A 25,439-nucleotide genomic window follows, 5' to 3' on the forward strand; every position below is an offset into this window, starting at 1 on the left:
GGTTGTTTCCAATGGAGTTACTGCTGACTGGAAGGTGTGTTTACAGACAGTTCTCCTCAAACCCAGTATTACATGTGTATACATACTTGCATACTGATGAGGTACGTCTGGAAAAACCACTCCAGATAAACATACAAGAACCATCCCAAATGCTTCTATTTACTGACTTAAACCCACTCACGTACTTGGAAAAACACAGCTTTGCTGTGGTAAGCGGGCTTGCGTTTTCTTGATGCTCCTCTTTAGGATGGATTTGGCTCAGACATATCCCACACTAGGACACAGATGTTCCTATCTTTGTATTTCCTTGGTATCTGTTTCCCTCTCCCCTCCTCCTTTATTTGTCTCTCATGATCCACCTCCCTTGGCGCAGGGCCCTGCACAGGCCCGCACACGCACACCAGGCCCACCGGGGCTGGGATGTCATGGGAAGTGCCCTGGCAGAGGAGCTGTGTTTGGGCTGGCTGCCTCAGGCCCCAGCACGGGCGGCTCCTCCAGCTGTGGCCGGAGACACCTTTCCCAAAGCAACGCTGGGCTCCCCTTCTCCACACCAGCCTCCTACATGAAGTGGCCTCCTCCGTGTGCACTGTTTAAAATACCCCGAGTCTCCCTGCCCCTGAGGTGGATTGTTCTCGCCGCTCCCCGCCTTCCTCCGGGCCTGCCAAAGCCCCAGGTAAAGCAGGAAGCGAGCGGCTGCCCTCGCAGGGCCATGTGGGCCCTGCCCGCCTCTTCACCTCACCCCGACCCAGGCCGAACCCAGCCCGTCCGCGCCGCCGTCGGAGGGCAGAGCGCAGAGGGGGCGGTGGCGAACGAGGGGCGGGGGCTGCCGGGGCCGCATCCCCGGCGTCTGAGCATGCCGCGGCGGGAGGAGGGTTTCCTCGGCCGCGCCGGGGGAGGTTCAGACCGAAGTTAGGGCCGGAGAGGGAGGAAGAGGGAGCGCTGCCGGAAGCGGCGGAGGTGCTGGGAGCCGCGGTTCCCCGCGGGCAGCATGTAGCTGGGTGACAGCGACCGGAGCGCGCCGCCTCCGCCGCCAACGGCCGTCTGCCTCGCCGCCGGCGCGGCGGGCGCTGAGGGGGCTGGTGTAGCGGGTCGTGAGCCTCTCCGGGGAGGCGGAGAGGGGCGGCAGCCGCGCCTCACCTCCCCTCTCCCCCACCGTCCCCTCTGCCTTCAGCGCCGTCTCTCGGCGCGGCCCTCCGTCCGTCAGCCGCCTCTTCGCCGCTGGCCGGGGGGGCTGCGGCCGCCACCGCTGCCATGGGGCTGCCCACGCTGGAGTTCAGCGACTCGTACTTGGACAGCCCCGATTTCAGGGAGCGCCTGAAGTGTCACGAGATCGAGCTGGAGAGGACGAACAAGTTCATCAAGGAGCTGATTAAGGACGGCAGCCTCCTCATCGGGGCCCTGCGGAGTGAGTCCGGCGGCGGGGCCGGGGCGCAGGGCAGCCGGGGGCGGCGGGCAGGGGAAGGGGGCTTCTTTTGTTTGAATGGGCTCCGGGAGCGGGCTCCCCTGCCGGCAGCCGCTGAAAAACTCCTCGTAAACTTTCTCCCCCGTTCCCTCCCCGCCGCTTTGCCTCGCCTCGCCTGCGGCGGGGCTGGGTGGGTGTCCCGGGGGAGCGGGGGCGGTGCGGGGCCCTGCCCCGGCCCGCGGGCCCGGCCTCGCCCTCCCCGGCGGTGTGAGCGGGCTGCGCGGGGGCGCCGCCGCGTCCGGGGGGGAGCGGGCCGGCCATGGGGTCCCGCCTGGGGATGGGAGGAAGAGCGCAGCTTCGGGACTGGGCGCTGCAGGTTGCCGTGTGGATAGATCTTCGTGCGGATCGGGCGCGTAGTGCTGCCGGGGGCTCTCGTTCTGGGACGCTGGCTGCTAATCCGATATCTTTAGCTAACGGAGATGGTCGTAATAAGTGGGCAAAGCTGAAGTGAGTTTGTATGAGGGGAGCCTATATTTCGCCCTTCCCTGTCTTTACGCAGCGGTTTAACTTCCATACGTTTTGAAAGGTTATGCAAGCGGAGATGAGGATGAACAGTTCCGTGCTTTTAAAGCTGGGTGGGTTGAGCACTGACAGCTTCCCGGGGGGTGCAAACGGCCCTAACGCTTTGAAGAGCATCAAGTGATGACTGGGAACCGCCGTGAGCGTTGCTTAGACCTCGGCTTGCCCTCCTGGCGTGGAACTCCGTGCCACCTACTCCTTGTCTTTAAGTCACTTTGGATCTCTTTTACCTCTTGTCCAGAGCTTTTCCTCTGGTAGGGCAGAGAAGTAACTTGGAGCTTTTTGTGCTGCAACATGAGATGTTCGAGGAAAAGAATTACTAAAAACCTCAGAAATATCTGCCACACTGACCCAGAAGGCTAGTTTTGGTAGGGTGAAGGATAGCAGTATTACTCCTTATTGTGGACAGGGAATAGGTGTCACTCTGAGCCCCATAGCCCATAGCAAATTGAACTGATGCTAAAACCCAGTCTAAACCCAAAGTTTGTCCCTAGGATAGGAGGTCAAATTGTGAAGATTTTGTTTAATCAACAGTAGGATTGAATGTTAGTTGTACTTGTTCATGCACTGACTGTATATAGTTTTTTACAACATTGCATTTACATAAAGCAGCTACTGGCTTTTTGAGATGTTTTTCATATAAGTGCATGTATTTCTGAAGACATCTGTTTTAATGAGTATCTGGATACAAATGTAGCATCTTACATGAATTTGTATTGAATTCAATAAATTCCTATATCCACGCCCACAGAATGTGAGATGATACAATACAGAGAAAATATGCATATGTGTGTATGTACACATGTCTAAAAACTGAACAGTACGTTTTTCTTTTCAAAGCAAAACAAATTTGGATTTTAGTTGTACTTGTTAAAAAGTTTTCTCTGTTTATACAACCAGGAAATTTTAACTTGTTTTAAGTAGTAAAAATGTAACTTTAATAACAACTTAGTATTAGAAACCTGATGCTATAGATATTGCAGATAGTATAGGTTAGGATACCACATGGGTACTTTTTTGACCTGGACTAGAACTGGAAATTGCTCTTTGCTCCTGAACAAACACAACATTCTTCTTGTCAATGACAGATTGCTATGGAAGGTACATCATTCTTGCAAATTTAGACCGTGATTCTGAAGTAAGGAATCCCATTATTTTTGTGAAGACTACTTGTGAGTCCTTCCTAGATCTAGGCCCTGTATGCACACGTTTAATATTTCTCTCCCTCTTTGAGGTGAAGCTGTGTTTTATCACAAGTAATGACTACTTAACTTGCAAGTTGTCCTGATTTTAATTTTTTTTGTAGTTCAAATGTTATTGTGTTTGACACAATGCTTATTGTACTCTTAAGTGCAACTTTAAAATTGCTGCATTGCTATAGTGTCTTTTAGACTTAGGAAAATAAAGGTTTGGTATGATAAGAAATAGTTCTCCTTTTGATTATTTCAAATCTCTTAGGTTCATGACAATACCTTCCACAGAATACTACCAAAGCCAGTGTGTTTGACAACTGGTGAAATACCTGTGGTTTTTTGTTTTTAAACAATAACAACAACAACAACAACCCCCCCCTCCCCTACCCCCCTCAATCCTGGCTTTATGCTGTGCAGCCTCTGGTCTAGATGCTGCAAGGACAGTTTATGTGTTATAGCAAGTAGCACTATTGTATGTTTCCTAGAGTAGAGAACTTTTGACTCATTAAAGCATACTTGCTGCTCCTACTCAGCTTTAAAATCAGTAGAGTATAAAATAGTTGTGTAAGGCTTTTTGAGGTTTTTTTTTTTAATTGCCTTTGAAAATCTGATCAAACAGTGGAGTATGTAGTTGATTTCAGTGATGAAATCTTATGATTTGATCTTACAATATTTAATAATCTACAAGCCCTGGAGAACTACAGGCATTATTTACAATGTTTTATCTTTTTAAGTGATCTAGAATTTTTCATTTACATATCATTTTGGGGGATCAGTTCTGTTGGGGGAAAAATCCAGACTGCTGCAGAGCTTCAGTAGGAATGAATTTTGGAACATGACCTTCCTTACTTCTGACTTAATGCAGTTAGAATATACTATAGTCTTTTTAAGTTGCCTAAATGTAAGATATTTAAAACTACAGCATGTGCATGTTTTTTTCAGGTAGAATTAAACTCTCTGTTGCAAAAGTTACAAAATACTAATTTGTGCACAATCCAATATCTAAGAAGTTCATGTAAAAATGCAACGTTTATAAATACCTGACAAGAAATTCCACATAAATTAAAGGCAGAACAAATAGGCTTGATGTAGCATGCAAACATTTTGCTTTTTAATTGGAGCTGTCCCAAGATAAAGTCAGATTTTATTTTGATGTGGTTTTGCTGCATTCATTCTGAAAGGTACAGCTTTCCAAAGTAGCATGCAGAGCTGGAGTACTGTGCTCTGTGAAGCAGCAGTTGACTGTCGTGAATGCAGTGAGAGCTGATAATACTAGATTGATATCAAATCCTCAGCAACCTTCTCCTAGTGGGTTTTGCACAGTTTTATTCTCTTTCTAATACTCTGTGAGTATCCCAGAAGAGCACAGATTGTATGGGCCAGTGTAAGTTAGGTGTTGTATGGCCATCATGCCTACTGCAGTCTTGTCCTACAATTAGGATTTGCAGTGAGAGATGAAATTTTCATTTTCAAATCAAGCGAGGTCCTAAATTCATTACTGCCTCTTGGAAAGCTTACTGTATGTGTGTAATAGGTGATCCTATTAACATTTAAAAGTTATCTTTCAACAGTGATGTAACTCTGTGTGGGGGCCCATTTAAGTAGAGTCATGCAGTTTTCTTTGGTGCACCCAGAGGAGGGTTTCTTTGCTGTTAAATTATGAAGTGAGGAAAAAAAGTTAGAAAAAGCAATCTCCTGCTACAACTGGTCTTCTTGATTATTAGGTAACCACTGACACCATAGCTTCTTCAGGCCCCTAATTTAATAGATCTTTTAGATGCTTATTTAAGGTGCGTATGTTTAAATGCTTCACATAGTGAGGTCCAGCTGTAGCTGAGCTCCTGAAGCAGGATTGAATTTTTTCCTTGATTTCAGCTTGTTCTCAGTTAAAGCATCAAGTTTATTTTTCCTGTACTTTTTTCCAGTAGAGAACTTCATAATTTCCTTGTTAGCTGCCTTGTGAAAAAGCATCGTTGTCTAAGATGTTGTCATATAGGTTATAGAGGAAATTTCATTGTAGAAATCCCTGTTTCCTCTTAATTTCCAGAATAGGCCTAGTGTTCTGCCAAAGTTAATGAATATTAAACAATCCAAAAAAGTAGTATGTATCTTGTACAGGTGATCTCATGGCTTATTGCTGCACAGAAGCCTTCAGGTTTTCCTTCTGATACTTTTTGAGGCATTCTCTCTCCATCATAAATCGTGTTTTAGCAACAAGTTCATGTATTCAAAGATGAGAACCACTAAATTTTGGGTTAAATGGTTGAAAATGCAGTGGATTTGCAGCTATTTTAAGGAATGCTATACCTTTTAAAGCATTTTAGAGTGATGCAAACTGTAATGAAGAGCTGTGGCATAATAGAAGTATTAAGAGTTAACTTTAGGAATTTGTAATTTAGTAGCAATCATTAGTTATTTTATTTCAGTTACTTAACACATGAAGAAACAGGGAAAGAGGCACTGGGTGGGATGATCATCTTTTACAGGGAGTATTTTTTACCAGGGTTTTATAGAAATTCCCCACAGAAAATATGGTCTAGAAACTGTTTTGACGTACAGTTTTCAGGACAATTCTCTCATAAATGAAATTATAAAATATACAGAGATGAACCTGACTATATATATGGAAATTTTGGTGGTTAGCTGGCTGGAGGAAGAACAAATACAGCAGAAGAACCTTGATCTTGTTATCTCTCTTGAGAATTTTTTTTTTTAATGTAAAAACCTCCCCCTTGTCTCTTTCCAGAGAGACATTTTCCCAGATATCTTGGCCTCACATATTTTCATGAGATTATATCTTTACAATGTCTTTTCCAGACACTAAGTGAAGCAGGATGGAGTTCACTAGATAATAACCACTGAAGTTTGGTAGCAATCATTCTGTTTTATTAATTTAGATTCTAAGTAAAGCAACTGATTCTTCGTATTTCCTATGTGACACTGTGATGGAGGACATGGAATTATAAAAGTATAGCTTCCTAGAGTGAATTTCAGAAAATTTGTTGCTTTTAGTTGTTTTAGTCATGGAGCACAGAAGTGCAGAACTTGCCTGTCATCTTAGGGTTGAACTGGATGCAGAGCGTTACAGCAGATTACATTTCTTAGTCTCTTCATACACAATTCCCCTAGGAATTGAAAGAGTTTCTCACTGAAAGGAACCTGAAACTTAGTAACTGACATTGCTGTTTTGAAGTCATCTGCTCCCTTCCTTCTGATAGGTGTTTGTACTGTCCTGCTCAACTGCTCCTGATGCCTGAGTTATCTCTGAATTGTGGGCATAATTTTCAAAAACAGTTCCAGCAGCGTTCAGCCTTTTATGCAAAGGTGCCAACAATAAGCTGGTTCTTGGCCAGGGAAGGAGCTTAATTGCTTCCTCTAGTGTTTAAAGCAGCTGCAGTCTGTGTCATATTATCTTCAGCCAAATATACATGGAGAAAACAAAAACTAGTATGTAGTGGACAATTACAGAGTGCAATATTTTCATTCCATCACATAATGTTTTGTTTTGAATCTATAATCCTTGCAAGTGAATTCCCGTACTGTCAGTAATGACCACTGTGTTAATGAAGTCCTTTAATGGGTGTTTCTGTGCCTTAATACCAAAACATGTATTCTTTAGAGAAATTTTGTAATTGGATGATGTCAGGTTACCAAAGGAGTGGATTTGACTTCCAAATGCCATATGAAATGATGCCTCTGCTGTAAGAAAATGTTGTGCAATTTTTAAAATTAGTATTTTCAAAATTTTAAACTGATTTCTGAAAAGGTCAAATGTAATCTGCTCCTTAATGGGCCAGTTGGCTGGTTCTCTACTACATGCTTAATTTACTATGAATAAGATAAATGAATTCTATTAATAAGAGACCAGCTGCTTCATGAATATTGTCTTTACTACAATGGAAAATATGATGCTGTGGTCACTGAACTTGTAGAGATCTCTTGGGGTTTTGTGGGCAGAAGTGCTATAGCAACTTGCAGTTTCCTGTAATAGTAAATAACTTCGTATTCATCCTCCAGTGAAAAAAGCAGAGGACAATACAGTCCTTCTTTCTACCAAATGATATGTAAAGCAGTGCGATGTCTTTGCCTTTCTGTTTTTTCCTATAGTCTCAAAACTGTCATTATAAATAAATTTGGAATATAGGAGAATTGGATATTTAAGGGAATAATGGATTTCCTTTGTTAAATGCAATTTTCTGCTAGTGTTACATCATGTAATCCCTACTTGTCAAACTTCATTTTAAAAACAGTTTTTATCCTTGCTATTTCTGCTAGAAGGCCATTCTAGAGGCTTGTTACACTGACAGTTGAGTAACTCATTAAAAATAAACTTAATCTGGAAATTAAACTTGTTTATGCTCATTTTCCTTTCACTAAACGTTTCTACACTGTTGTTTACTTGGATTTGCTTGGAGAATAATCACATCCTTTTGCTAGACTGTACAAGCTGTTCTTGTCCTCTCTCCTAAGAGCTTCTCTGGCTTCTTGGTCATTTCTGTAGCTCTTTTCTAAGCCTTTTTGAATTCATTCAGGAGATCTGAAGTAAAAGTAGGGGAAACAGAAGTAGTAGAATAATGTTCACAGGCTTGATCTTTGCTCATCATATTCTGTGAGAACATGGAATCATAGAACGTATAAGGTTGGAAGTGACTTCTGCAGGTCATCTAGTCCACCCCCCCTGCAGTAAGCAGGGACATCTTTACTAGAGCAGGTTGCTCAGAGCCCCATCAAGACTGATCTAGAATATCTCCAGGGACAGGGCCTTGACTACCTCTCTGGGAAACCCATTCCAGTGATCCATCACCCTCATAGTAAACAACTTTTTCCTAATACCCAACATAAATCTCCACTTTTCTAGTTTAAAATCACTACCCCTTGTCCTACTGCTACATGCCCTCGTGAACAGTTCTTCCCAGCTTTATTATAGGCACCTGTCAGGTACTGGAAGGCTGCTATAAGGTCTCCCCAGAGCCTTCTCCAGGCTGAACAAGCCCAACTCTCTCAGTTTGTCTTCATAGGAGAGGGGATCCAGCCCTTTGATCATTTTTGTGGCCCTGCTCTGAACGTGCTCCAACTGTCCATGTCCTTGTGTTGAGGGCTCCATCATGAGTCGTTACATGAAATCAGTGTTCATTAGTCATCATCTGACTGTGTGGTACTATGGATTCCTCAAGTCTATGTATGATAAAAGGTGAAAAGTCTCGGGATCTGTAGCAGTAGTAGCAATGAAGTAAATACTGAACTGAAGAAAACTAGCTTTTCCCACAATGTTATGAGATTGAAGTACTATTGGGCAGTAATCTAACCTCCTGGTTACACTCTGTGAAGTGGAAATAACTTTGATTAGAAAGATAAGGTGTGTCACACCGTGTTATGAACTCTGGGCTATGTTACACTATAGCTTTTCAGATCAGTCGGAAGATACTGACTTAAATTGCTTCCCTGCCCTGACTTATGCAAACTTGTATTTCACAGGACACCAAATGTTTAAACAATATGTTGTTATTGCTCTGGTGTTTTGCTTGGTATAATTCAGGCATGGGAAAATAGCAGGGAAATTCTGTGTGTCTTCAGAAGTCTTATCTTCTTTTGGCTTAATATTCAAAGCAGGGTACAGGTGGTGCAATGCCTAGGTCATATAATTGGTTCTACTTGATATTTTGCAAGTTGCTAAAAAAAAAAGGAATGATTTGCATATCAGATGTGCATTGTAGTGTCTGTTTGCAAAGGAATTCTTCTGTTCACTGGAAGGTGCTATATAAGTGAACATAGGTAACACCAAGAGGATTATTTTTCTTGTCTAAAGAGCATTTAAGTCAAATAAACATGAAACATAAACCAAGTAACAATAAGAAGAATCACTGTGATTTGATCCTGTAGTATTGCAAGGACAAATAGGCCTCTTACTTGAATTATTTTTTACCTTGTGTGTTTTAGGAAAGTTTGTCTTCCTTTCTTTTCCTGTAGGTGAGAACACCTTAAAGTTTTTTCTTCTTCTCTTTTCACCCTCCCCTCTTTTTCTTTCCCCCTCCTTTCCTCCTTTTCAAAGATGAGAGAGCCCAGTGTCCTGTGTCAGTAGTGCCTTCTCATCTCAACATCAGTCCTTCAGTAGTATCGAACAATGGCATTCCTCTTCTTGGGTGTTTGCAGCAAAACCTTTTCCTAGTTGCTTCTTATCAATATAACTTCAGTGCAAGTTCCTATCTTCTTGGCCTTAATTATTTAACTGTGATTGTAGCTCAGTATCATGTGCCTTACTGGTGACTAGTTGATTAGATCTGTTGTGGTTTTTTGCTTTAGTTAAATAAATCTTTTGTCTTGTGTAAGAGAGAGATTCATTGACCTGGTGCAGTTTGCCTTTGATAAATCTTTGTTGCCTTTTACTCTGTTTTCCATCAATTTTTAAACTTAATTGTTCTTCAGTGTTCTAAATAATTGTTTGTTTTTGAGGTCAACCTAATGGTGCATTCATATTGTATCATTATCTGTGTTTCTTAAATGTAAGCATGTATCTGCTATATTATGAGAGCCGACTCCTTGATTCACTGAATTTTAAAATCTTGTGTACAAAGCCCCATGTTTTCATGTGTGAGTTTTAGTGTTATGTTGTGTTTGTCCTAGCCCTAGTTTAAGTTTATGAAGCACACTCTTTTTCCTACTTGTGTCAGAGTGTGAGAATTTTGCATTTGAACGTCTTGTTCTGTGTTGTCTTTTGGCTTTTATAGATTAAAAAGCTGTTTCTCCTTACTTGCTAAATTCAACTTTGGTTCATCTTTGACAGCACAAAATTTTCTAAGTGTTAGGTGTTTGTGAAGATACCCTGAATTAGGCTCTGGTGAGAGGACATGGGCTTTACCAGTGGCTGCTGGAGAGCCTCAGCGCTACACTGGTAGTTGATGAAGCTCTTGAGCTGTTGGAGTTCCACTAGTTTCTGGTACCAAACCTAGTTATCTTAACTTTTTAAAATGCATCAATATGCAGGTGTGGTTGAATACTGGTATCTTAAAGACTTTAAGACTAAAATGATTCATAAGTTGCAGGAACCATGCAGGTGGAACTTACTGCTTTGAAAAAGATTGCTACAAGCCTGAGGTTATTTAGTAAAAAAAAAAAATGTTCCCTTCTTGGACCTTTTCACATGTAGCACTACCCTTGCCATTAAAATGAGCTGTATACTGATACTTAAAAAAAATTAAATATGCTTCCTTGTCCCTCTTGTGAATTACTAGTTAGCATACATACAGGGGAACTAGAGGGCTGTGGACATTACCTTCTGGGAAACTGAAATAAGAGAAATTTGAGCTTTGTTGTAGGAGAGGTAAAATCCTTTGATGAAAGGGAAAAGGCAGAAATTGTGAGCTACAATAATTAGCTACAGCTAAAACCAACATGTATGGGTAAATATATATGCCTTCATTCATACAGTATTGTCAAATATTTTAACTTCCAATATAAGCTGTACTAACTTACATAGTTCTGTAGAGTTTGTTTTAGCATAGACAAAAAAATGTCTAATAGCTCCTTGATGAAATTATAGTTAGCTTATAATAAAGTTTTTAGTTTGCACTGTGTATTAGCTTATAATAAAGTTTTTAGTTTGCACTGTGTACCCACAGATGCTTTTGTGAGTCTTGTCCAATGGTATGTGTTATTCACATAAAAAGCTTATTAATAAGTGTCAGTCAGAGTCTTCAAGAGTTGGGGATTGGCATTCCACAGTATCTTATGGGTTGGAGTGTCCATCTGAGTGGTGCTTTGAGGACCCAGGCACTGGAGACCAGGCAGAAGTCCAAAACAGACCTGAGGATGATAATTGCTCCCTTCCATTAACAGACCCAGTTAAACAGGACTTGGTTTAAGCCACAGCAAATTATGTGAAGTTAAAATAATCTTTGGCAGTATTATTTTTTAATTGATGATGTGCACATGCTTTTACTATACGACTAATACCACTTTTTTTTTGTTCCCCCCCCCCTTCCTTCTTCCCTCCCTCCCTGCCAGTTTCAGCCCAACTGATAAAAAGGGGGGGGGGAGGAGAAGTGCAGTTTTGCAAGTATTGTGAATGCCTGAAGAGATGTTTTTTTGAAGTCAAATCTCCATCTAGGAAACTCTTAATGGGTATATTGTACTGGGTAAGGATATACTACCTAAATTTCATAAATTTATTGATGTAATTCAGTACAACTGAAGTAGTAAGGAGGTGAATGCACTTCAGCATCTCAACAACTGCCAGGGCCTTGCTCTAGTCTTCAGAGGGAATTCTCTTCCTGCTACTTTTTAGTTTTTAAAAAGTATTGTGAGGCTTATGTGTTGGAAAGCTTGCCTTTCTTTTTTGAGAGTTGTAAATAAATTTGTTAGTATCCCAGCAAATGTCACTCTTTGTTGTCCTTGCGTAATCTGTTTGGGGACATTTTCAACAAGTCGAGAAACAGCGAATGTGGCGTGCCCACGGGGCAGGCAGCGCTGGCTGCGAGAGCAGTGGGTTGGTGGAGGAGGAAGACGAGTATATTTAATAAGCTGAACATGGACTTGCAGACCGACAAATGCCAGAAATGTATGATCTCTGCAAGCATAAGTTGAAGGGTTTTATGGATATTGGGTGTGTTTGTTGTATTTATGGGTATTGAGTCTGGTAACTGCTTCTGGTTTTCAGGAGAATGCTGAAAAATTGTGAAGGGTCAGAGAAGACCCTTTGAACATACGAAGCACATCTGAAAATGCTCAAGCTCCTTGGAAACCACAAATACCATAAAGCATATGGCTTTTTCTATTGCTTAATCCAAAGAGAAACTTCAAGATTTATTTATATCACAAAAAGAATCTTGATGGAAAATTTTTCTATCTAACGGACCAAGGCATATGAAGATCCAAGTGTTGGCAGAAGCTATACAAATTAAGATGAGAAATGTGCAACTGTAAAGTTAGTAAGATATTCCTTAAGACTGATGGACACTTCATGTCTGGAAGCTCTGAAATTATTTGGAGTATTTATTTTCTTTTCCCAAGATGTATTCCCTTTTACTTAAACATGTTGGACCTGATGTGTTAAATTCTGAAACTCATGTTTAGTGGTAGCTGGGCTTGTTGATCAATTGGTTCCTTCTCACCTTAAAAAGAAATGTGTTTAGTCTACTTTTGAGTCTTCAAGCTTCCATTACTTGGAAGTACATGTGTATGGGGAGCCCTGAAAACTGGGAAGAGTACATCCTTAAGACATTTTTTAGTTTAGTGTTTCTTGTGTTTTAAAATGCTTTCAAGTGAGGCCTCAGTTCCTTCTGGTAGTCTCCTTTAGTGCAATTGTTGTGATTTGGAATGGAGGTGTTATGCTATAATAACTGTCTTGGGGAGGGGGTGGGTTTGGTGGTGGGCTGCTTTTTTTTTTTAGTGTGGGGTTGTTTTTTTTTTCTTTTCCCCTTCTTAGTTTGAATACTAGACAGGATGGTTTATTTCAGTGTTTATACATGCATGTGCAAATATGTGTTAAAACAAAACCAAGCAGTTGAAGATGTTAACACTACCTTTATTTCCATATCTACAGACACTAAACAAACATGTTCAGTTCAAGTTGATAAGCTACAGGTATGTAAAGATAGCAAAACTGACATTTTTGACAGAACCTTAATGGTAGGAAAGTGGGGTTATGAGCTTAGCTTTGTTAGTCTGTAGAGATACAGATTGTCTGAAGTACTGTAGAGATATAGATTGTCTTAAGACATCATAAAATGTTCATAGTTCTTGTATATATGTTACTTTGTCATCTGCTAACATGACTGGTTTAATTGGAAAACAGATATGCTGATTTAAATTAAATAACACATAAGTGTGTCTCCAAGCAAACTCTTGTAGGCATAAATGTAAGGCTTTGCAATAAGCAGTGGTTTCTTCTCAGAAGTACAGTTGGTACAATTGGCTTTTTGCTGTTTCAGCTTAGTGTTGCTGCATCTTGGTGCTGTTGGGGAGCCAAAGTCAAATGAGAAATTCCAAATATTTCGTTTTATGAAGAGGGGTGAAGGCACAGCAGTACATTTCCTGTTTACATAGCCAAATCTGCCTTGTATGCTGAGAGATTTCCTGATACACTCATGCAGGATCTTTGAGTTTGCACTTTAAGCTGTAACTTTTGTGGCTTAGCTCACTGAAAATGCCATCATCTGCACCATAGCCAATATGACCCAATTATTTTTTCTATGGTGAAGGCAACTGAGATGATGTTCATCCAAATCTTACCACCTTTCCTTTATCTTATAGGTTTGGAGAGGAAAGTGTTAAAGTCATGTTTAAGTCATTTGTTTAGTGCATCTTTGATCTGATTTTACTGGGAAGTGAAAAAATACAAGTTTTGTACAATTTTCTAATTCTTTCCCCTCCTGTACACCAAAAGACAGTAGTTTCTTGTCAAGTGTATTTAACCCACAGATTCACAGGATCCACTCACTGGTTCCATACAAACTGAAGAAATTCTGGGTTTTATATTCTTATACAATATTCTTATACAATTGATAACTGTACATAATACCACTTTTTCTCTTTGGTCCCTTCTCTATAAAGTTGAAACACAACAGGTTAAAAATGTCATTACTATTATTTATGTTGCCACAGCACAGCAATGATGTAATTATTTGTTTTCTTGATCCAGTTCTTTTGTCTCTTAATGCAACATATCCCAAACCTCCCTGGGAGTGGTAATCACCTTAAATTTACAAAAATAATGTTGAGAATCACATCTTTTTTTCCCACCGGTTTTCTGACAGTTTCCAAATAATTTGTCATTAAAATATGCATTATGCTGTCATATTCCTGTTGTCATTGGCACTCCAGAGCCTCTTTGATTTGTCTTCTGTGAGAAGCTACAGTTCTCAGTACACCTCCAGACCTTAAGACTATTTTTCAATTAATAAAAAAATCACTTTCATGCCTACATTTGACACTTTTCTTCAAGAGTTGTTGTGAAGCACAGAGTACTGTGTTGCTGAATTAAGCATCAATGTTGCAGTACTTTCTGGAACATCTAATGTACCCAGAGGAATTTCATGATGTTTTGACAAACACTTGTCTTGTCCCTTTGTGAATGAACATGGCACTTCAACAACAATGTATGTGTATAAATGGAATGAAATACAAGACACCAGTGTTATTCTTAGTAGTGAATACTAGTGGGTGAGGGGGTGTGATGTTTTAGTGGTTTGATTTTTTTTTGTTTTGTTTAATTTTTTGATCATATGAAGTGATTCAAATCCTGATATTATCGTTTGGAATTCCTTCCTGCTGCCCCTTTCATGGGTTATGCAGGAGGGTTTGAGTGCAGTGAATAGGGACAGGAACTGTGAGGTTCTGCACAAGTGGGACTTGAAGTTTCTGTGTATCAGATCCGACATCTGGATTCCTGGAAGATACAGAAATTAGACTGGTTGAATGCTTAGTTCTTGCTTTCTTCTTGTCTCAGTTGTCCCACAGTAAATTAAAGCCTGTAGTTTTGGGAGATTTCTCTTCTTCAACTTCTGCCCATTTAGGTAGTAACTTTGTATGCCCTGTCTTTTACTGTCTTTTGCACACATGGAGGTGTTGAGTAATTCAAGTGGCAATTAATACAGACAGGGAGTTTCACTTCTGTCTCAGTTTCTATACATAGCTTTAGTTTAGAATAAAGTTAAAAAATATGATCTATAAATGTGCTAAATTCAGCTTTTAAAAGGTTGTTTGAATTTTGGGTACTTCTAAAAATGCCTTTTTAAGTGTAGGAGGGGGATTTTAAAACAGATTATTTTTAAATAGCATTGATTTTCTGAAGGTAAATAGATTATTCTGATAACACTATCAGAGCAGTAGAATTTGTCATACTGCTGTTGGTCATACTGTGCTGTAGAAATTTGGCCATATTATTTTGTTAAACTTCATTAAAAGTGTATTGGCAATTTAAATATGAAGTCTGATGCTCCATTAGTTCCTTATTTATTCCAGTGAAAAAACTGCATTTGTTCCTCTGAAAAAATTAGGAGAAAGTATTTATGGTGTTTTTATTATTTGAGAGATCTGGAGCTACTGGGTGGAATTTGGTCTCTCTGAAAGCTTTTTTCTTCTACTAAAAGGATGTTAGGTATATGGAAAGTGGGTTGTCTTTTGTTTAATTTTAAAACAAGCAAACATAAAACCTTAAAGTGATAAGACACAACAGCTTTGCCACCTCATCAAAACCTGATTGTTTCCCCCCAGAACAAATTAATTCAGTCAATAATTAAATCCTGTTATTACTGAAATCCAAGCTTCAGATTTTGTGAGGCTACTTAGCTTTAGAGATGTTGGCAGCTCTGCAGTCTCACTTTTGCAGACCCAGCAGAAGTACTTAGCATCTGAAATAAGTCAGACAAGGAGAACCTCTATATTGCAGTAGCCTTCTGCTAAAGTGCCTCCAAGTGTCCTCAGAGAACCCCTCCTCAGAAATTAGTTTATCCAACCTGGGTTTGAAGGCGGGTGTCTTGTCAGACTCAACAGGGGAGTTCCACAATTGAAGTGGGTACTGAAAGGACAACAGATCTTCCCTTGTCCTGGGCCTGCTGCTTGGGCATGTCTGTCTGATGATGGCGAATTTTGTTCTATGAGAAGTAGTAGCCGTTGCCTGTATGCATTGCCTGTGCTGTTCACATGGGTTCTTTTTTCTTCCTTGCAGACTTTGTTCCCCAGCTACTCTGAAAAGTTCTAGTCTAGTTAGTTTCTGCTTGTCCCCCCCTGCTTTCCTTTGTCTACTTTTGTGCCTTCTTCATGGTAACTGTGCCCTTTCTGAGGAAGATTGACAAGAAACTTCATAGAATATTCAAGGCATGAATGCATCAAATAACAGTATTTTCTGGTTTGTACTTTCTCTAATAAACCTTAATATTTTTCACTGTTGCTGATAATTGAGCTGACAGTGTAAAAGACCTGTCTGCAGTGATTTCAAGATCTTTCCAAGTATTGAAGCTACTGTAAATCCCATGACTTTGTGGATGTAATTGAGATTTTTTTTTTCCATGTGCATTAGTGTTTGCTTCCTAAATTTTGTTTTCCTCTATCTTCTTACCTCCCTGACACTGAAGGTTGTGACATCCTTCTGCAGCTTTTGGAGAAAAGAAAGGAAAAAATGAAATCTGATTATAAACATCTTTATCAGCAGCAAAATATGTTACTTGGTGTTAACACCCTTTTTTCAATCTGATCTTCAGATTTTTTTGACGGCTCTGGTAAATACTAAGGCTCCTCTGGGATCCAGAAAGGAATTATTTGGCAAGAAAAAGAAATATCAACAGTTATAATACAGAAAGTTACTAAAATTTGATTCCATTGTTAGAATCTGCAGTTGAGTTAAGTACTTGTTGCTGCCTTGCTGTGCTGCAGTTGCAAAAGTAGTTTGATAGGTCTACTGTGTGAGATTCCAGATCCTTGAATACTTTAAAGGCTTTAAGCCCACATCCTCTTGTGTTTCTTTTAAGATGAATACTCTCACTCAGCTGGAATATGCACTTTGTTGTGTTCATTACTTAACACAACTGAATCTTTAAGAGAAGAGTCTACTACAACCTTCCCCGCAGCTCTACTACTGCGCTACCTTGATTCTTAAACTAAAAGTTTTGTTTTGATTGTAAAATATACCAGGAATATATAAGTTAGTAATGAAATTTTCAGGAATATGGAAGAACAAGAGCTCTTGAATTCTTACTGGAATGTAACTTTTAGAAACGCCTATCTCAGTACTCAGAAAGCTGTTGTGCAAACACCCCCGGTATTCCTTTTTCTTGGGTTTTGGTTTGGGTTTGTTGGGTTTTTTCCTTTAGGGTGAGTTATATCTATGTCAGGGAATAGTTTTGTTAATGTCTTACTAATTTGACTGGCTCTGATGGTGTAGTGTTGTGGATTTTTTGGTTTGAACATATGTAGAAGCACTTCCTGAGAACACCATGGAGTGGGATCTGTTTGGAGCTGGCGTCAGCCATCTCTTCTGCTGAGTGCGAGAGGCCTAGGTCATCTTCCCCTTGTCATTATGTGCTATTGGTCAAAATCCTATATTGAAACAAATGACCTTAAAAACTGGTTTTGAGGCCCTTGGCTTTTGAGATTTTTATCTTTTTTTCTCCATTGCACCTTCCTCAGAAAAATAACCCACAGACAGAATGCACTTCCCCCCTTTCCTCCCCCATAGTTTAAGCGAGTTTGAGAGTGACTTGGTAACTATCTACAAATACTTGAAAGGAGAACATTAAGGGAGAAGTGATTTTTTGAGTTGTTAGTGTGTGTTGTCTGAGGGATCTTCCTGTTTACAGTTCACAATACTGATTAATTTTTCATTAAACTGAATACTGCAGAAGGGACAGACTGCTCTGTAAAGTCTGAATTGAGATGAGGGTGATAAAAATGGTTGCTGTGAACAGCCGTTGTCCAAGCAGGTAGGTTTTTGGAAAGTGAGATGACCATAGCATAGAAAACTAATTTTATCCTCTGTGTCTGTTGGTGAGGTTTTGTACTAACTCAGTATTAGTGCTAGCAGTTGAAAATGGAGAAATATTTCAAAAGGTGGTGTGGGAGGGACTCAAGAAAAGATAAATATCTTTAGGGCTTCTAAACTAACCAGAAAATGTCAGCTCTATTCAGTCTTCAGGGTTCCAGACATAAAGGAGAAGGAAAACTATCACAGGTACCAGAGCTTGCCCAAACCCAGACAGCTTAGGAAATACTAATCACGACAGTGCAGTGTGCATTGTAAGTATCTGTTTCTTCTGTGCTTTCAGAGAAAGGTTGGACTTCTTTTTTTTCTTCCCACTTCAGAATTCATTCTCAGAACTTGTTTTCCTTTTAAAGATGTAGTCCTGATGAAGAATTATATAAATTTTGCCTTGCTGGGAAAAAATTGTTTTAGTAATTCTATACTTAAAAAGCATGCCAGACTTTTTCAATACCCTTGGGTGTAAACACCCAGAAGAAGTTGAATGACATCTGGTAAAATATTTCCACGTTATGGCCTTTAGGTGTGCCATACGCACGTCAGAACCTTGTACTATGAGAGACTCAATAGCTCTTTTCTTGTGTTTAACTTTTAAAATCTGAAAATCCATAGCAAAAAGAGTGGTCCTGGCACATTGTGAAAACATGCCCTGAAAAGGATGGAAATACTTACCAGAGTTAATTTTCAGCATAAATACAAAGTTGTATTATGAAATTGTTCTGCACTTTGTACATACAGATTCCTGCAGTGCTTGATTGAATGATCAAATCCTTTTTTTAAAAAGAGCAGGGAATATATTTTTTGTCTATCACTTTCTACTACTGACTATATACCACTTCTCTAGTATCTCTGAGTTTGTTACCAAAGTCTTCATTTTATGCAGTCTTCATTCTGTGATTTATTTCCAGTTAATGCTAGGTCTGTCCTTCTGTTGCTTTACAGTTCTTAATGAAAGAAAAAAAATTGTATCTTTGGTTTTTTCAAGTTATCTTTTGTTGCCTTGAATGTTGTCTGTGTTGCCTAGCCTTCTGCATTTAATTTTAAACTAACTTGTGTTAGTGATAAGTTTTATCAGGAAGAGCTCTGCCAGGCCCTGGTTCAGTCATGCAGACAGTGGCGATAAGGAAATACTCAGGTAATTGTACTGCTCTGTGCTGTATTGCAGTGTATGTACTCACAGGTATTTTTTCTTGCAATAATCATTTACATGTATGCTTGAAAGTTCTCAGAACTCCAGCCCTTCAGACTAGAGAAGTCAAAATTGCTTCAAGCCCTTCTGCTTTGCTTACCTATGGGGAGACAGTGAAAAAGAGGATCTGGGTATTACTCACCCCCAGAAATGTGTTCTGTTTTTTCATTCAGTAGCATAAAAGCATGAATTCAGAAACCCACTTTGTTAAGGGGTATTATGGGAAGCCGTATACCAACGAGTAAAGTTGGTAGTGGCATAAACTCTTGGGCACTGGAAAGTTCAGCTCAAGAAGACTTTAAGCTGAAAACTTTGCTGAAGTTTTACTGCTAAGGCAGAACTTTTCAGGGTTATTACTGGATATTGTTTTTCTTTGAGGAAAGAGAAGTTTCATCTTTCATTTTAGAAACAGGACGATGAAGCCGGGGGCTGGGGAAGGCAACCTTACAGTCCTTACTGAGAAACTGGCACCTTAAGTCACAGTTTTTGACTTGGTGCTCTTTTTCCTAGTAATTCTGTATGTATCTTGGTTATCTCCAAAACCAACAGGAAAGTAATGCTCAGTGAGGCTATTTATGTCAGACTTCATATTAGTTCTGTCATCTGTATTATTTATGATTACTGCTTCCCACATTAATTTGGAGCACAGTCTTTACCCAGTTTATAATTAATATTCCACAAGGATCTTTTCTTTATTTTCTCTTTCACCCATTATGAAAATTGACAGTAGAACACATAGGATGAATTTATAGATGTAGCTTGAGGGTGTCATATCAAAGTTAAAGTTATTAGCTCTTTGCCTTCTAAGTGCTGAGTGTGACCAGCTTGCTCTGATGTAGCTCCATTTATATCAATGTTCTGGGTTCTCATCTCTGCAGAGTCGATCCTAGGAATATTGTTTTCTATTGAAAGGTGCTTATAAAAGAATTTAGCAAGCCTGTCTTCCTGAATAATTGGCTTGATAAGAGATGCTATGATACATCGTATGTTTAGGGAGCCAGAGAATCACAGTCCTTAATGGATGAGCTATTACAACTGTCTGCATGAGTCATTATAGTCTCCCTTGACAATGTGTAGATTGGAGGTCCTTAATTCAGAAACAATTAACAAAAAAGAATTGACTCCTTTGAAGAAACTGTATATTGCCCTGCACTTTAGACCCAAAGATATCTGTAAAACCATATGCTTATTGGATGCTGTCATATTAAATAAAATAATAAAATTATTAAAAATAACCTATTCAGTGGTATATTTCTCTCCTCTTGCAGCTGATATTTTAATGTGCTGTGTTTGCTCATGCCAAGGAAGCTAACAGTAATGTTATGGGGAGAAGGTGTTTTACTTGGCTTCTTATGCAGTCTCTTTGATGTAGGAAAAATAAGGTTTAAGACTGCACAAAGTATATGCCACCTCAAGCATCTTGACAGTGTGTTCAACAGTAATAAGCATCTTGACAGTAACCGGATAGGATCTCTCAGTGGACTGAGGATTTAGAACATTATGATCCCTCAAACTATTCTTTCCCTGTGGTAAATGTATATAAATATATCTTGTCTTGGAAAAATAAAAAAAAAAAAAGGTGGTGTATCCTCAGCTAATCTGTATGGATTTTAATACTAAAACATACACCCCTTTGTGAATTATCAGCACGCTAATTAGGAGACCTCCCTGTGTTTGAAACATGAAGTAAAACACATATGTATGGTGAAGGAAGGTAAAAGGTGGTTAAAGAAACTAAAGAACAACAATCAGTTGTATCTTGTTTTTCTAAAAAAGACATACTTGATGTACTTGTGTGCCACCTAATGTAAGGTGCCCAGCACCCTGATCTGGCCAGAGTTGAAATAAAAGATATCAGCACTCTGTGTGGTTGGCTCTTTGCACATTGGGCAAAGAATCCAGATGTGGGACAATGCATCCAGTTACAGAACTTGTTTGGTTTTAATCTTACTACAATTTCCCATGTTTTTATGAAAAATATAACTCCATGGAAAAGTTCCCACTTGTACTAAAGGAAGAATAGAGAAGCCAGTACATGAAGTGCTGCTGGGCTTTTGAAGTGGAATCTGCAGGTCCTTTAAGTTGCTTTTCATTGACAAAAGAGAGAGGAGAGCATGCTGGAGTGGGAATCTAGCCAGCCAACAAACTGTGAGCCATGCGAAGGTTGTGCTCCAAGTGCAACTTGTTACGGCATGCTGGAGGGAAAATGGTGTTATGGTGATGTCAGACAAATTCTGCAGTCTCTGGATAAAAATACAGTCCTAGGGTTAAACACCAAATTTTGCTTTATGAATACCTTAATAACAAGTAATTAGTATTTTATTTTTTTTTTCATCCTCCCAATGAATTATTGGCGACATATGACTTTTCTACCATAGGTGGAAATAAGATGGTGGATCTTTTCCAAAATAATAGTTATCAGCTATTCCAGTGTTGTTTTGTATTTTTCAAGAAGGAATTTTTCTGATTTCTCTTGGAGAAAACCTGTGAATCTAACCTCATCACAGCTCATTGGGAATTAATCTCAGTTACTGGGAATTACCATGATAAAATTCTGCAGCACCTGAAATAGCAATGGAAACATTTTATAAGCAAAACCCCCATATCAAAATTATTCAAATACAAACAGTCCAGTTAAGAAACATCAGAGTTTAATTGTGCAAACCTCAGTTTCTCTGTCATGGTGTTTTTCCTAATCTTATTTTGTTCTTCTAAAGATACTAGAACAGCAAGGGACTGTTAAGTAGGCAGGCATGTTTGTATGTGATGGGTTCCTCATTTTCCTGGAGACTGACTTGAAGCAGATATTTAAGCTGCAGCAGCTAGTGCTCTGTAACTGGGCATTCTGTAGGGGCTGCGTTAAACTGATCAAAATAAGGGTGTGTTGTCTTTTTTTTTTTCTTCTCTTTTAAATAAAATTGGAGGTTTTGTCTCTCCTTTTAATATAAAACTCTATTTTTTAAAATTTATGCCCTCTTGGAAGAAAAAGTTGCTGCTTTTGTGGGGACAGGGAAGTGTGAGGTGCTGCATTCTTTCCCCTTTGAGGAGCTGCATTCTTTCCAGGTTAGCATCCCCTGATCTGAAGGAATGGCATCTGGAGTAATAGGCCTGAATTGGGGATCCACAGGGTCTGCCTGTCACCAGTTCAGTGTGTGACCTTAAGCAGTCATGCTTTCAGCATCTCAGTCTGTCGAGTAGGTTAATGGTGCTGCATACAACATAAAATGCCCTTCTTTTACTGTCTTTCTAGACTTGGCTTGTATGGAGGCTGAGATAATACTGTATCCATTACAGGACATGGATGGTATGCAGTAAGCATTAGTGGGAGGAGAAGAGAGAGCTCTGAGAGGAAAGCAAGTGTTGGATAGCTGTTCACATAGTGACTACCCTGATGCTAAGAACTAAGTTAGGAGATAATATGTGTGTGCAAGCACTGGGTGTGAAACGAGTAAAGCTTTATAATCAGTCTTCATTTAGGCCATTTGGACTTTTTGTAGCCCAAATCAACTTTTGACAGGTATTTTTTTATTATCTAGTTGTATTGTTAAAAGTTAGGCTTAGCATGCCTCATAGCACGAATCACTGAACAAGTTCTTGCTGGAAGAATTACAGCCTTGTAATATGACTAAAGAGACAGTGGTCCACCTACCCTGGCTCTGGAGCAGTTGATGATACAGTCTCCAACTGCAGTTGTGGCTAGAGTATTGCCTCCTGGAGATCATCTCCCATAGTTCAGCTGACAGGCTACAACATCCTCATGATCCTTGATTTTGCACTGTTAACTTGTCATCTCCTCTTTCATTGTTGTGTATTAAAATAGCTGACCCTGGATAGGAGACTAAAGAGTGCTTACCCATGGTGGTGTACCAGATCATTCCTGACAGTGATAACCTACAAGCAGATGCTGGTGTGTCTTGAGTCATTCAGGCTATTGCAAAATCTATGTGTCCACATCTTCCTATAAAGAGCTTAAGAACAACTGTGTTGGTTCCGACCTGAGACTTATCTCATGTTATATCCTGTCTCTAGGTATGACTGAGTGCTGTGGTGTGAGTTTTTCTCTCACGCACAGCACTGCCTGCCCAGGGTAGAGAGTGAGGGCAGGCAGAATGTAGTGATGCTTCCGCTGCCTCCGGTGCTTTGGGGCTTGAAGATTTCCTGAGGAAGGGGTTATGTCTTTAATAGCTCTCAGTGGATTTTTCTTCTATGAACTCATCTAGTCCTTTCTTGAACCCACAGTAATTTTTAATATCCACAGCATCCGGTGGCAGGGAGCTTCATGATTTAACTGCGCATTTTAAGAAAAAGCATCTTCTGTCTTTGTTTTCAGCTTGCTTCTTGTTAAGTTGGATAGCTTTTGTTTTCATTTTGGAAAAGACAACCACCATTTCTGTACTGCTGGTGATTTTGTAAAGATCGTATTGCTCCCCAGTTGACTTTTTCACACTGATGACTGTTAGTGCATTTTTTTAAACAAGATATTCTTACCATTTTCTTGCCATTTATCTTCCCATCATTTCCCTGTACATTGGTACAGGTACATTAGGATAGTGTCAAGGAGTAAAAGAAAGTCTGTATATAATGTTTGAATGCAGGTCTCCAACAGATTGATAGTGACGTTAATGATATTTCTGTCCCTTTTTCTCAGTTTCAAATAATTACTAATACTTAATCTTTTTCTTCACTGGACCCAAGTGTAGAATAATGAAACAGCCCAGTTATTATTTATCTGTTTTAATGACAGGTCTCATTCGTGAATGGTAGTAGCTAGTTCAGAGCTCATTACACACACTGTAATATAAACACTACTAGTACTAATGGATGGTAAGATTATTAATTAAAGGATAACACTCTGCCAGGAAGATAACAAGAGGATGTTGTCATGTATTCCTAAATCTTTTTGTGACAGGAAAGTAGAAAATTCCAGAGAACTAAAAGTTGAAAAAAAACCCAGCAGACGAAATATGTAGAAGCCTAGTTGGTCCTTCTTACAAGTTATTTGACTTAAGAAAAACTAGACGGACTTCAGCAGAAGATCATTAAAGAAGTTAATTAAGAGTCCAACAAAATGAATGTGAGGGATATTTCTCTCTTTCCTGTAAAATATGAAGTGCATGTTCTTTGAAATAGTTTTATACGTAGAGACAAAGAATCTTCATACAGTTACTGCCTTTTACACGGTTTATTCCTTTCCCTCTCTGGCTGAACACAATAAAACTGGGGAGTATGTAAGATACAAAAGCTATTTCACAACTGTGAAGGAAATAGTCACATGCAGATTGGGAGTTAACCCCAAACTCCTTGGGAACACTTGATTCCTGAGCTGTACAAACAAAAGCTCACCTGGTGAAACAAAGTTGTACTTGTGGTTTTCGGTATTTGATGAATATTTCATTTGGCTGGGTTTCCCTCCCCCCCTCCCCCCCCCCTGCCCCCCCCCATTAAAATGTAAGTATTTTGGTAACAGATTTTTTAGTTTAGTATACTGCAAGTGATTTAATTTAAACCCTCAAAAATGCATCTTTAAGGTTTTTAAGTGCTTTCATGGCTCTCATCTCTGCATTTTCTGAATTCCTGTCATATCTTAAAGGTAGAAGAGGGTTTAACTAGCATATTAATCTCGTTTCCTATATAAAACTGATCTGTTTGGTATCCATTCTCCCTAAGCAATGAGAAGTAGCTATATAATGAATCTGCTCCATGATAAACTGAGTGTAAGAAACTCCTCTACGCCAAATTTGCTAAAGAGGTTTAGTGCCATTTGACTTCAGTGGACAAAATCCTGCATGATTTGGGGTCTCAGTTCTGTCCTGTGTGCCTGGAAGTGGGTATCTGACTCTCTAAACAGATGTTACTTACATCTGTTTGTGTGTGTATCTGCCTTAGCAAAAAAAAAAACCCACCAAACCACACAAACTGGTTGTGTGCAATACTGAAGTTCAAGTGACAGTGATACTAGTTGTATGATCAAAAGAATCTAATCAAGTCTTGTATTCCTGAGCTCTAAGAGCCTGAAAGAATTCCATGTAGAAAGTGTTTCATTTCCTTTAAAGCAAAGTGGTAGTATTTTTTTTTCTTTTTTAAATGAACTAAATATACACAATTTAACTTCTTTCCCTCTCCTCCTCCTTCTGTTCTTACAAAACATTTTACTTTGTTGCCCAAGTGCAGAAATCTTTGCCAGGAAGAAGGGTGAGCAAAGCTTCTGTTTCCCATGACCCTCAACTCTAATGTTGTTCCAAGAGCTCACTACTTACAAATGCCTTGATAACTGCTTTCATTCCTTTCATCCCTCCCCCGCCATCCAGCCCAGGCCAGTGTGAGCCATCCTCCTCTGAGCAGCTCTCTTTGCAGAACAGGGGAATCTACTTAATGTAAAAATCATGGCATATAGAAAGATTTATTGCAGGATTTTTTACAGCTAAAGATCTGCATGACAATTGCTGCGCTGATTTATTCTTCATTTGCCTAGAAGTGCTTTCTTAATAGCACCCGCTTCATACCAGAACTAACTAACCTTATATTTTTCTTTTTTTCTCTGTGACACATTTGGGTAGGGGCAGTAGTGGGGAAATGGCATCTTGTTCTCCACGCACACGTGTGCAG

General features: G+C 39.6%; 1 protein-coding gene across 1 annotated transcript in view; it reads left to right on the forward strand.

Moving 5' to 3' along the window:
* Positions 1–1,251: 1,251 nt before the first annotated feature.
* ARHGAP42 (Rho GTPase activating protein 42) overlaps positions 1,252–25,439 on the forward strand; it is a gene marked incomplete at both ends in the record, with an annotated part of 167,171 nt that continues 142,983 nt past the window's right edge. Inside the window, one exon of the mRNA XM_084272899.1 lies at positions 1,252–1,405. Within this exon, the coding sequence (XP_084129025.1) occupies positions 1,252–1,405 (154 nt within the window). The remainder of the gene's footprint in view (positions 1,406–25,439) is intronic.

Source organism: Gallinula chloropus (assembly GCF_964237585.1).
Source record: "Gallinula chloropus genome assembly, chromosome: 1".
In the NCBI taxonomy this organism is placed as follows: domain Eukaryota; kingdom Metazoa; phylum Chordata; class Aves; order Gruiformes; family Rallidae; genus Gallinula; species Gallinula chloropus.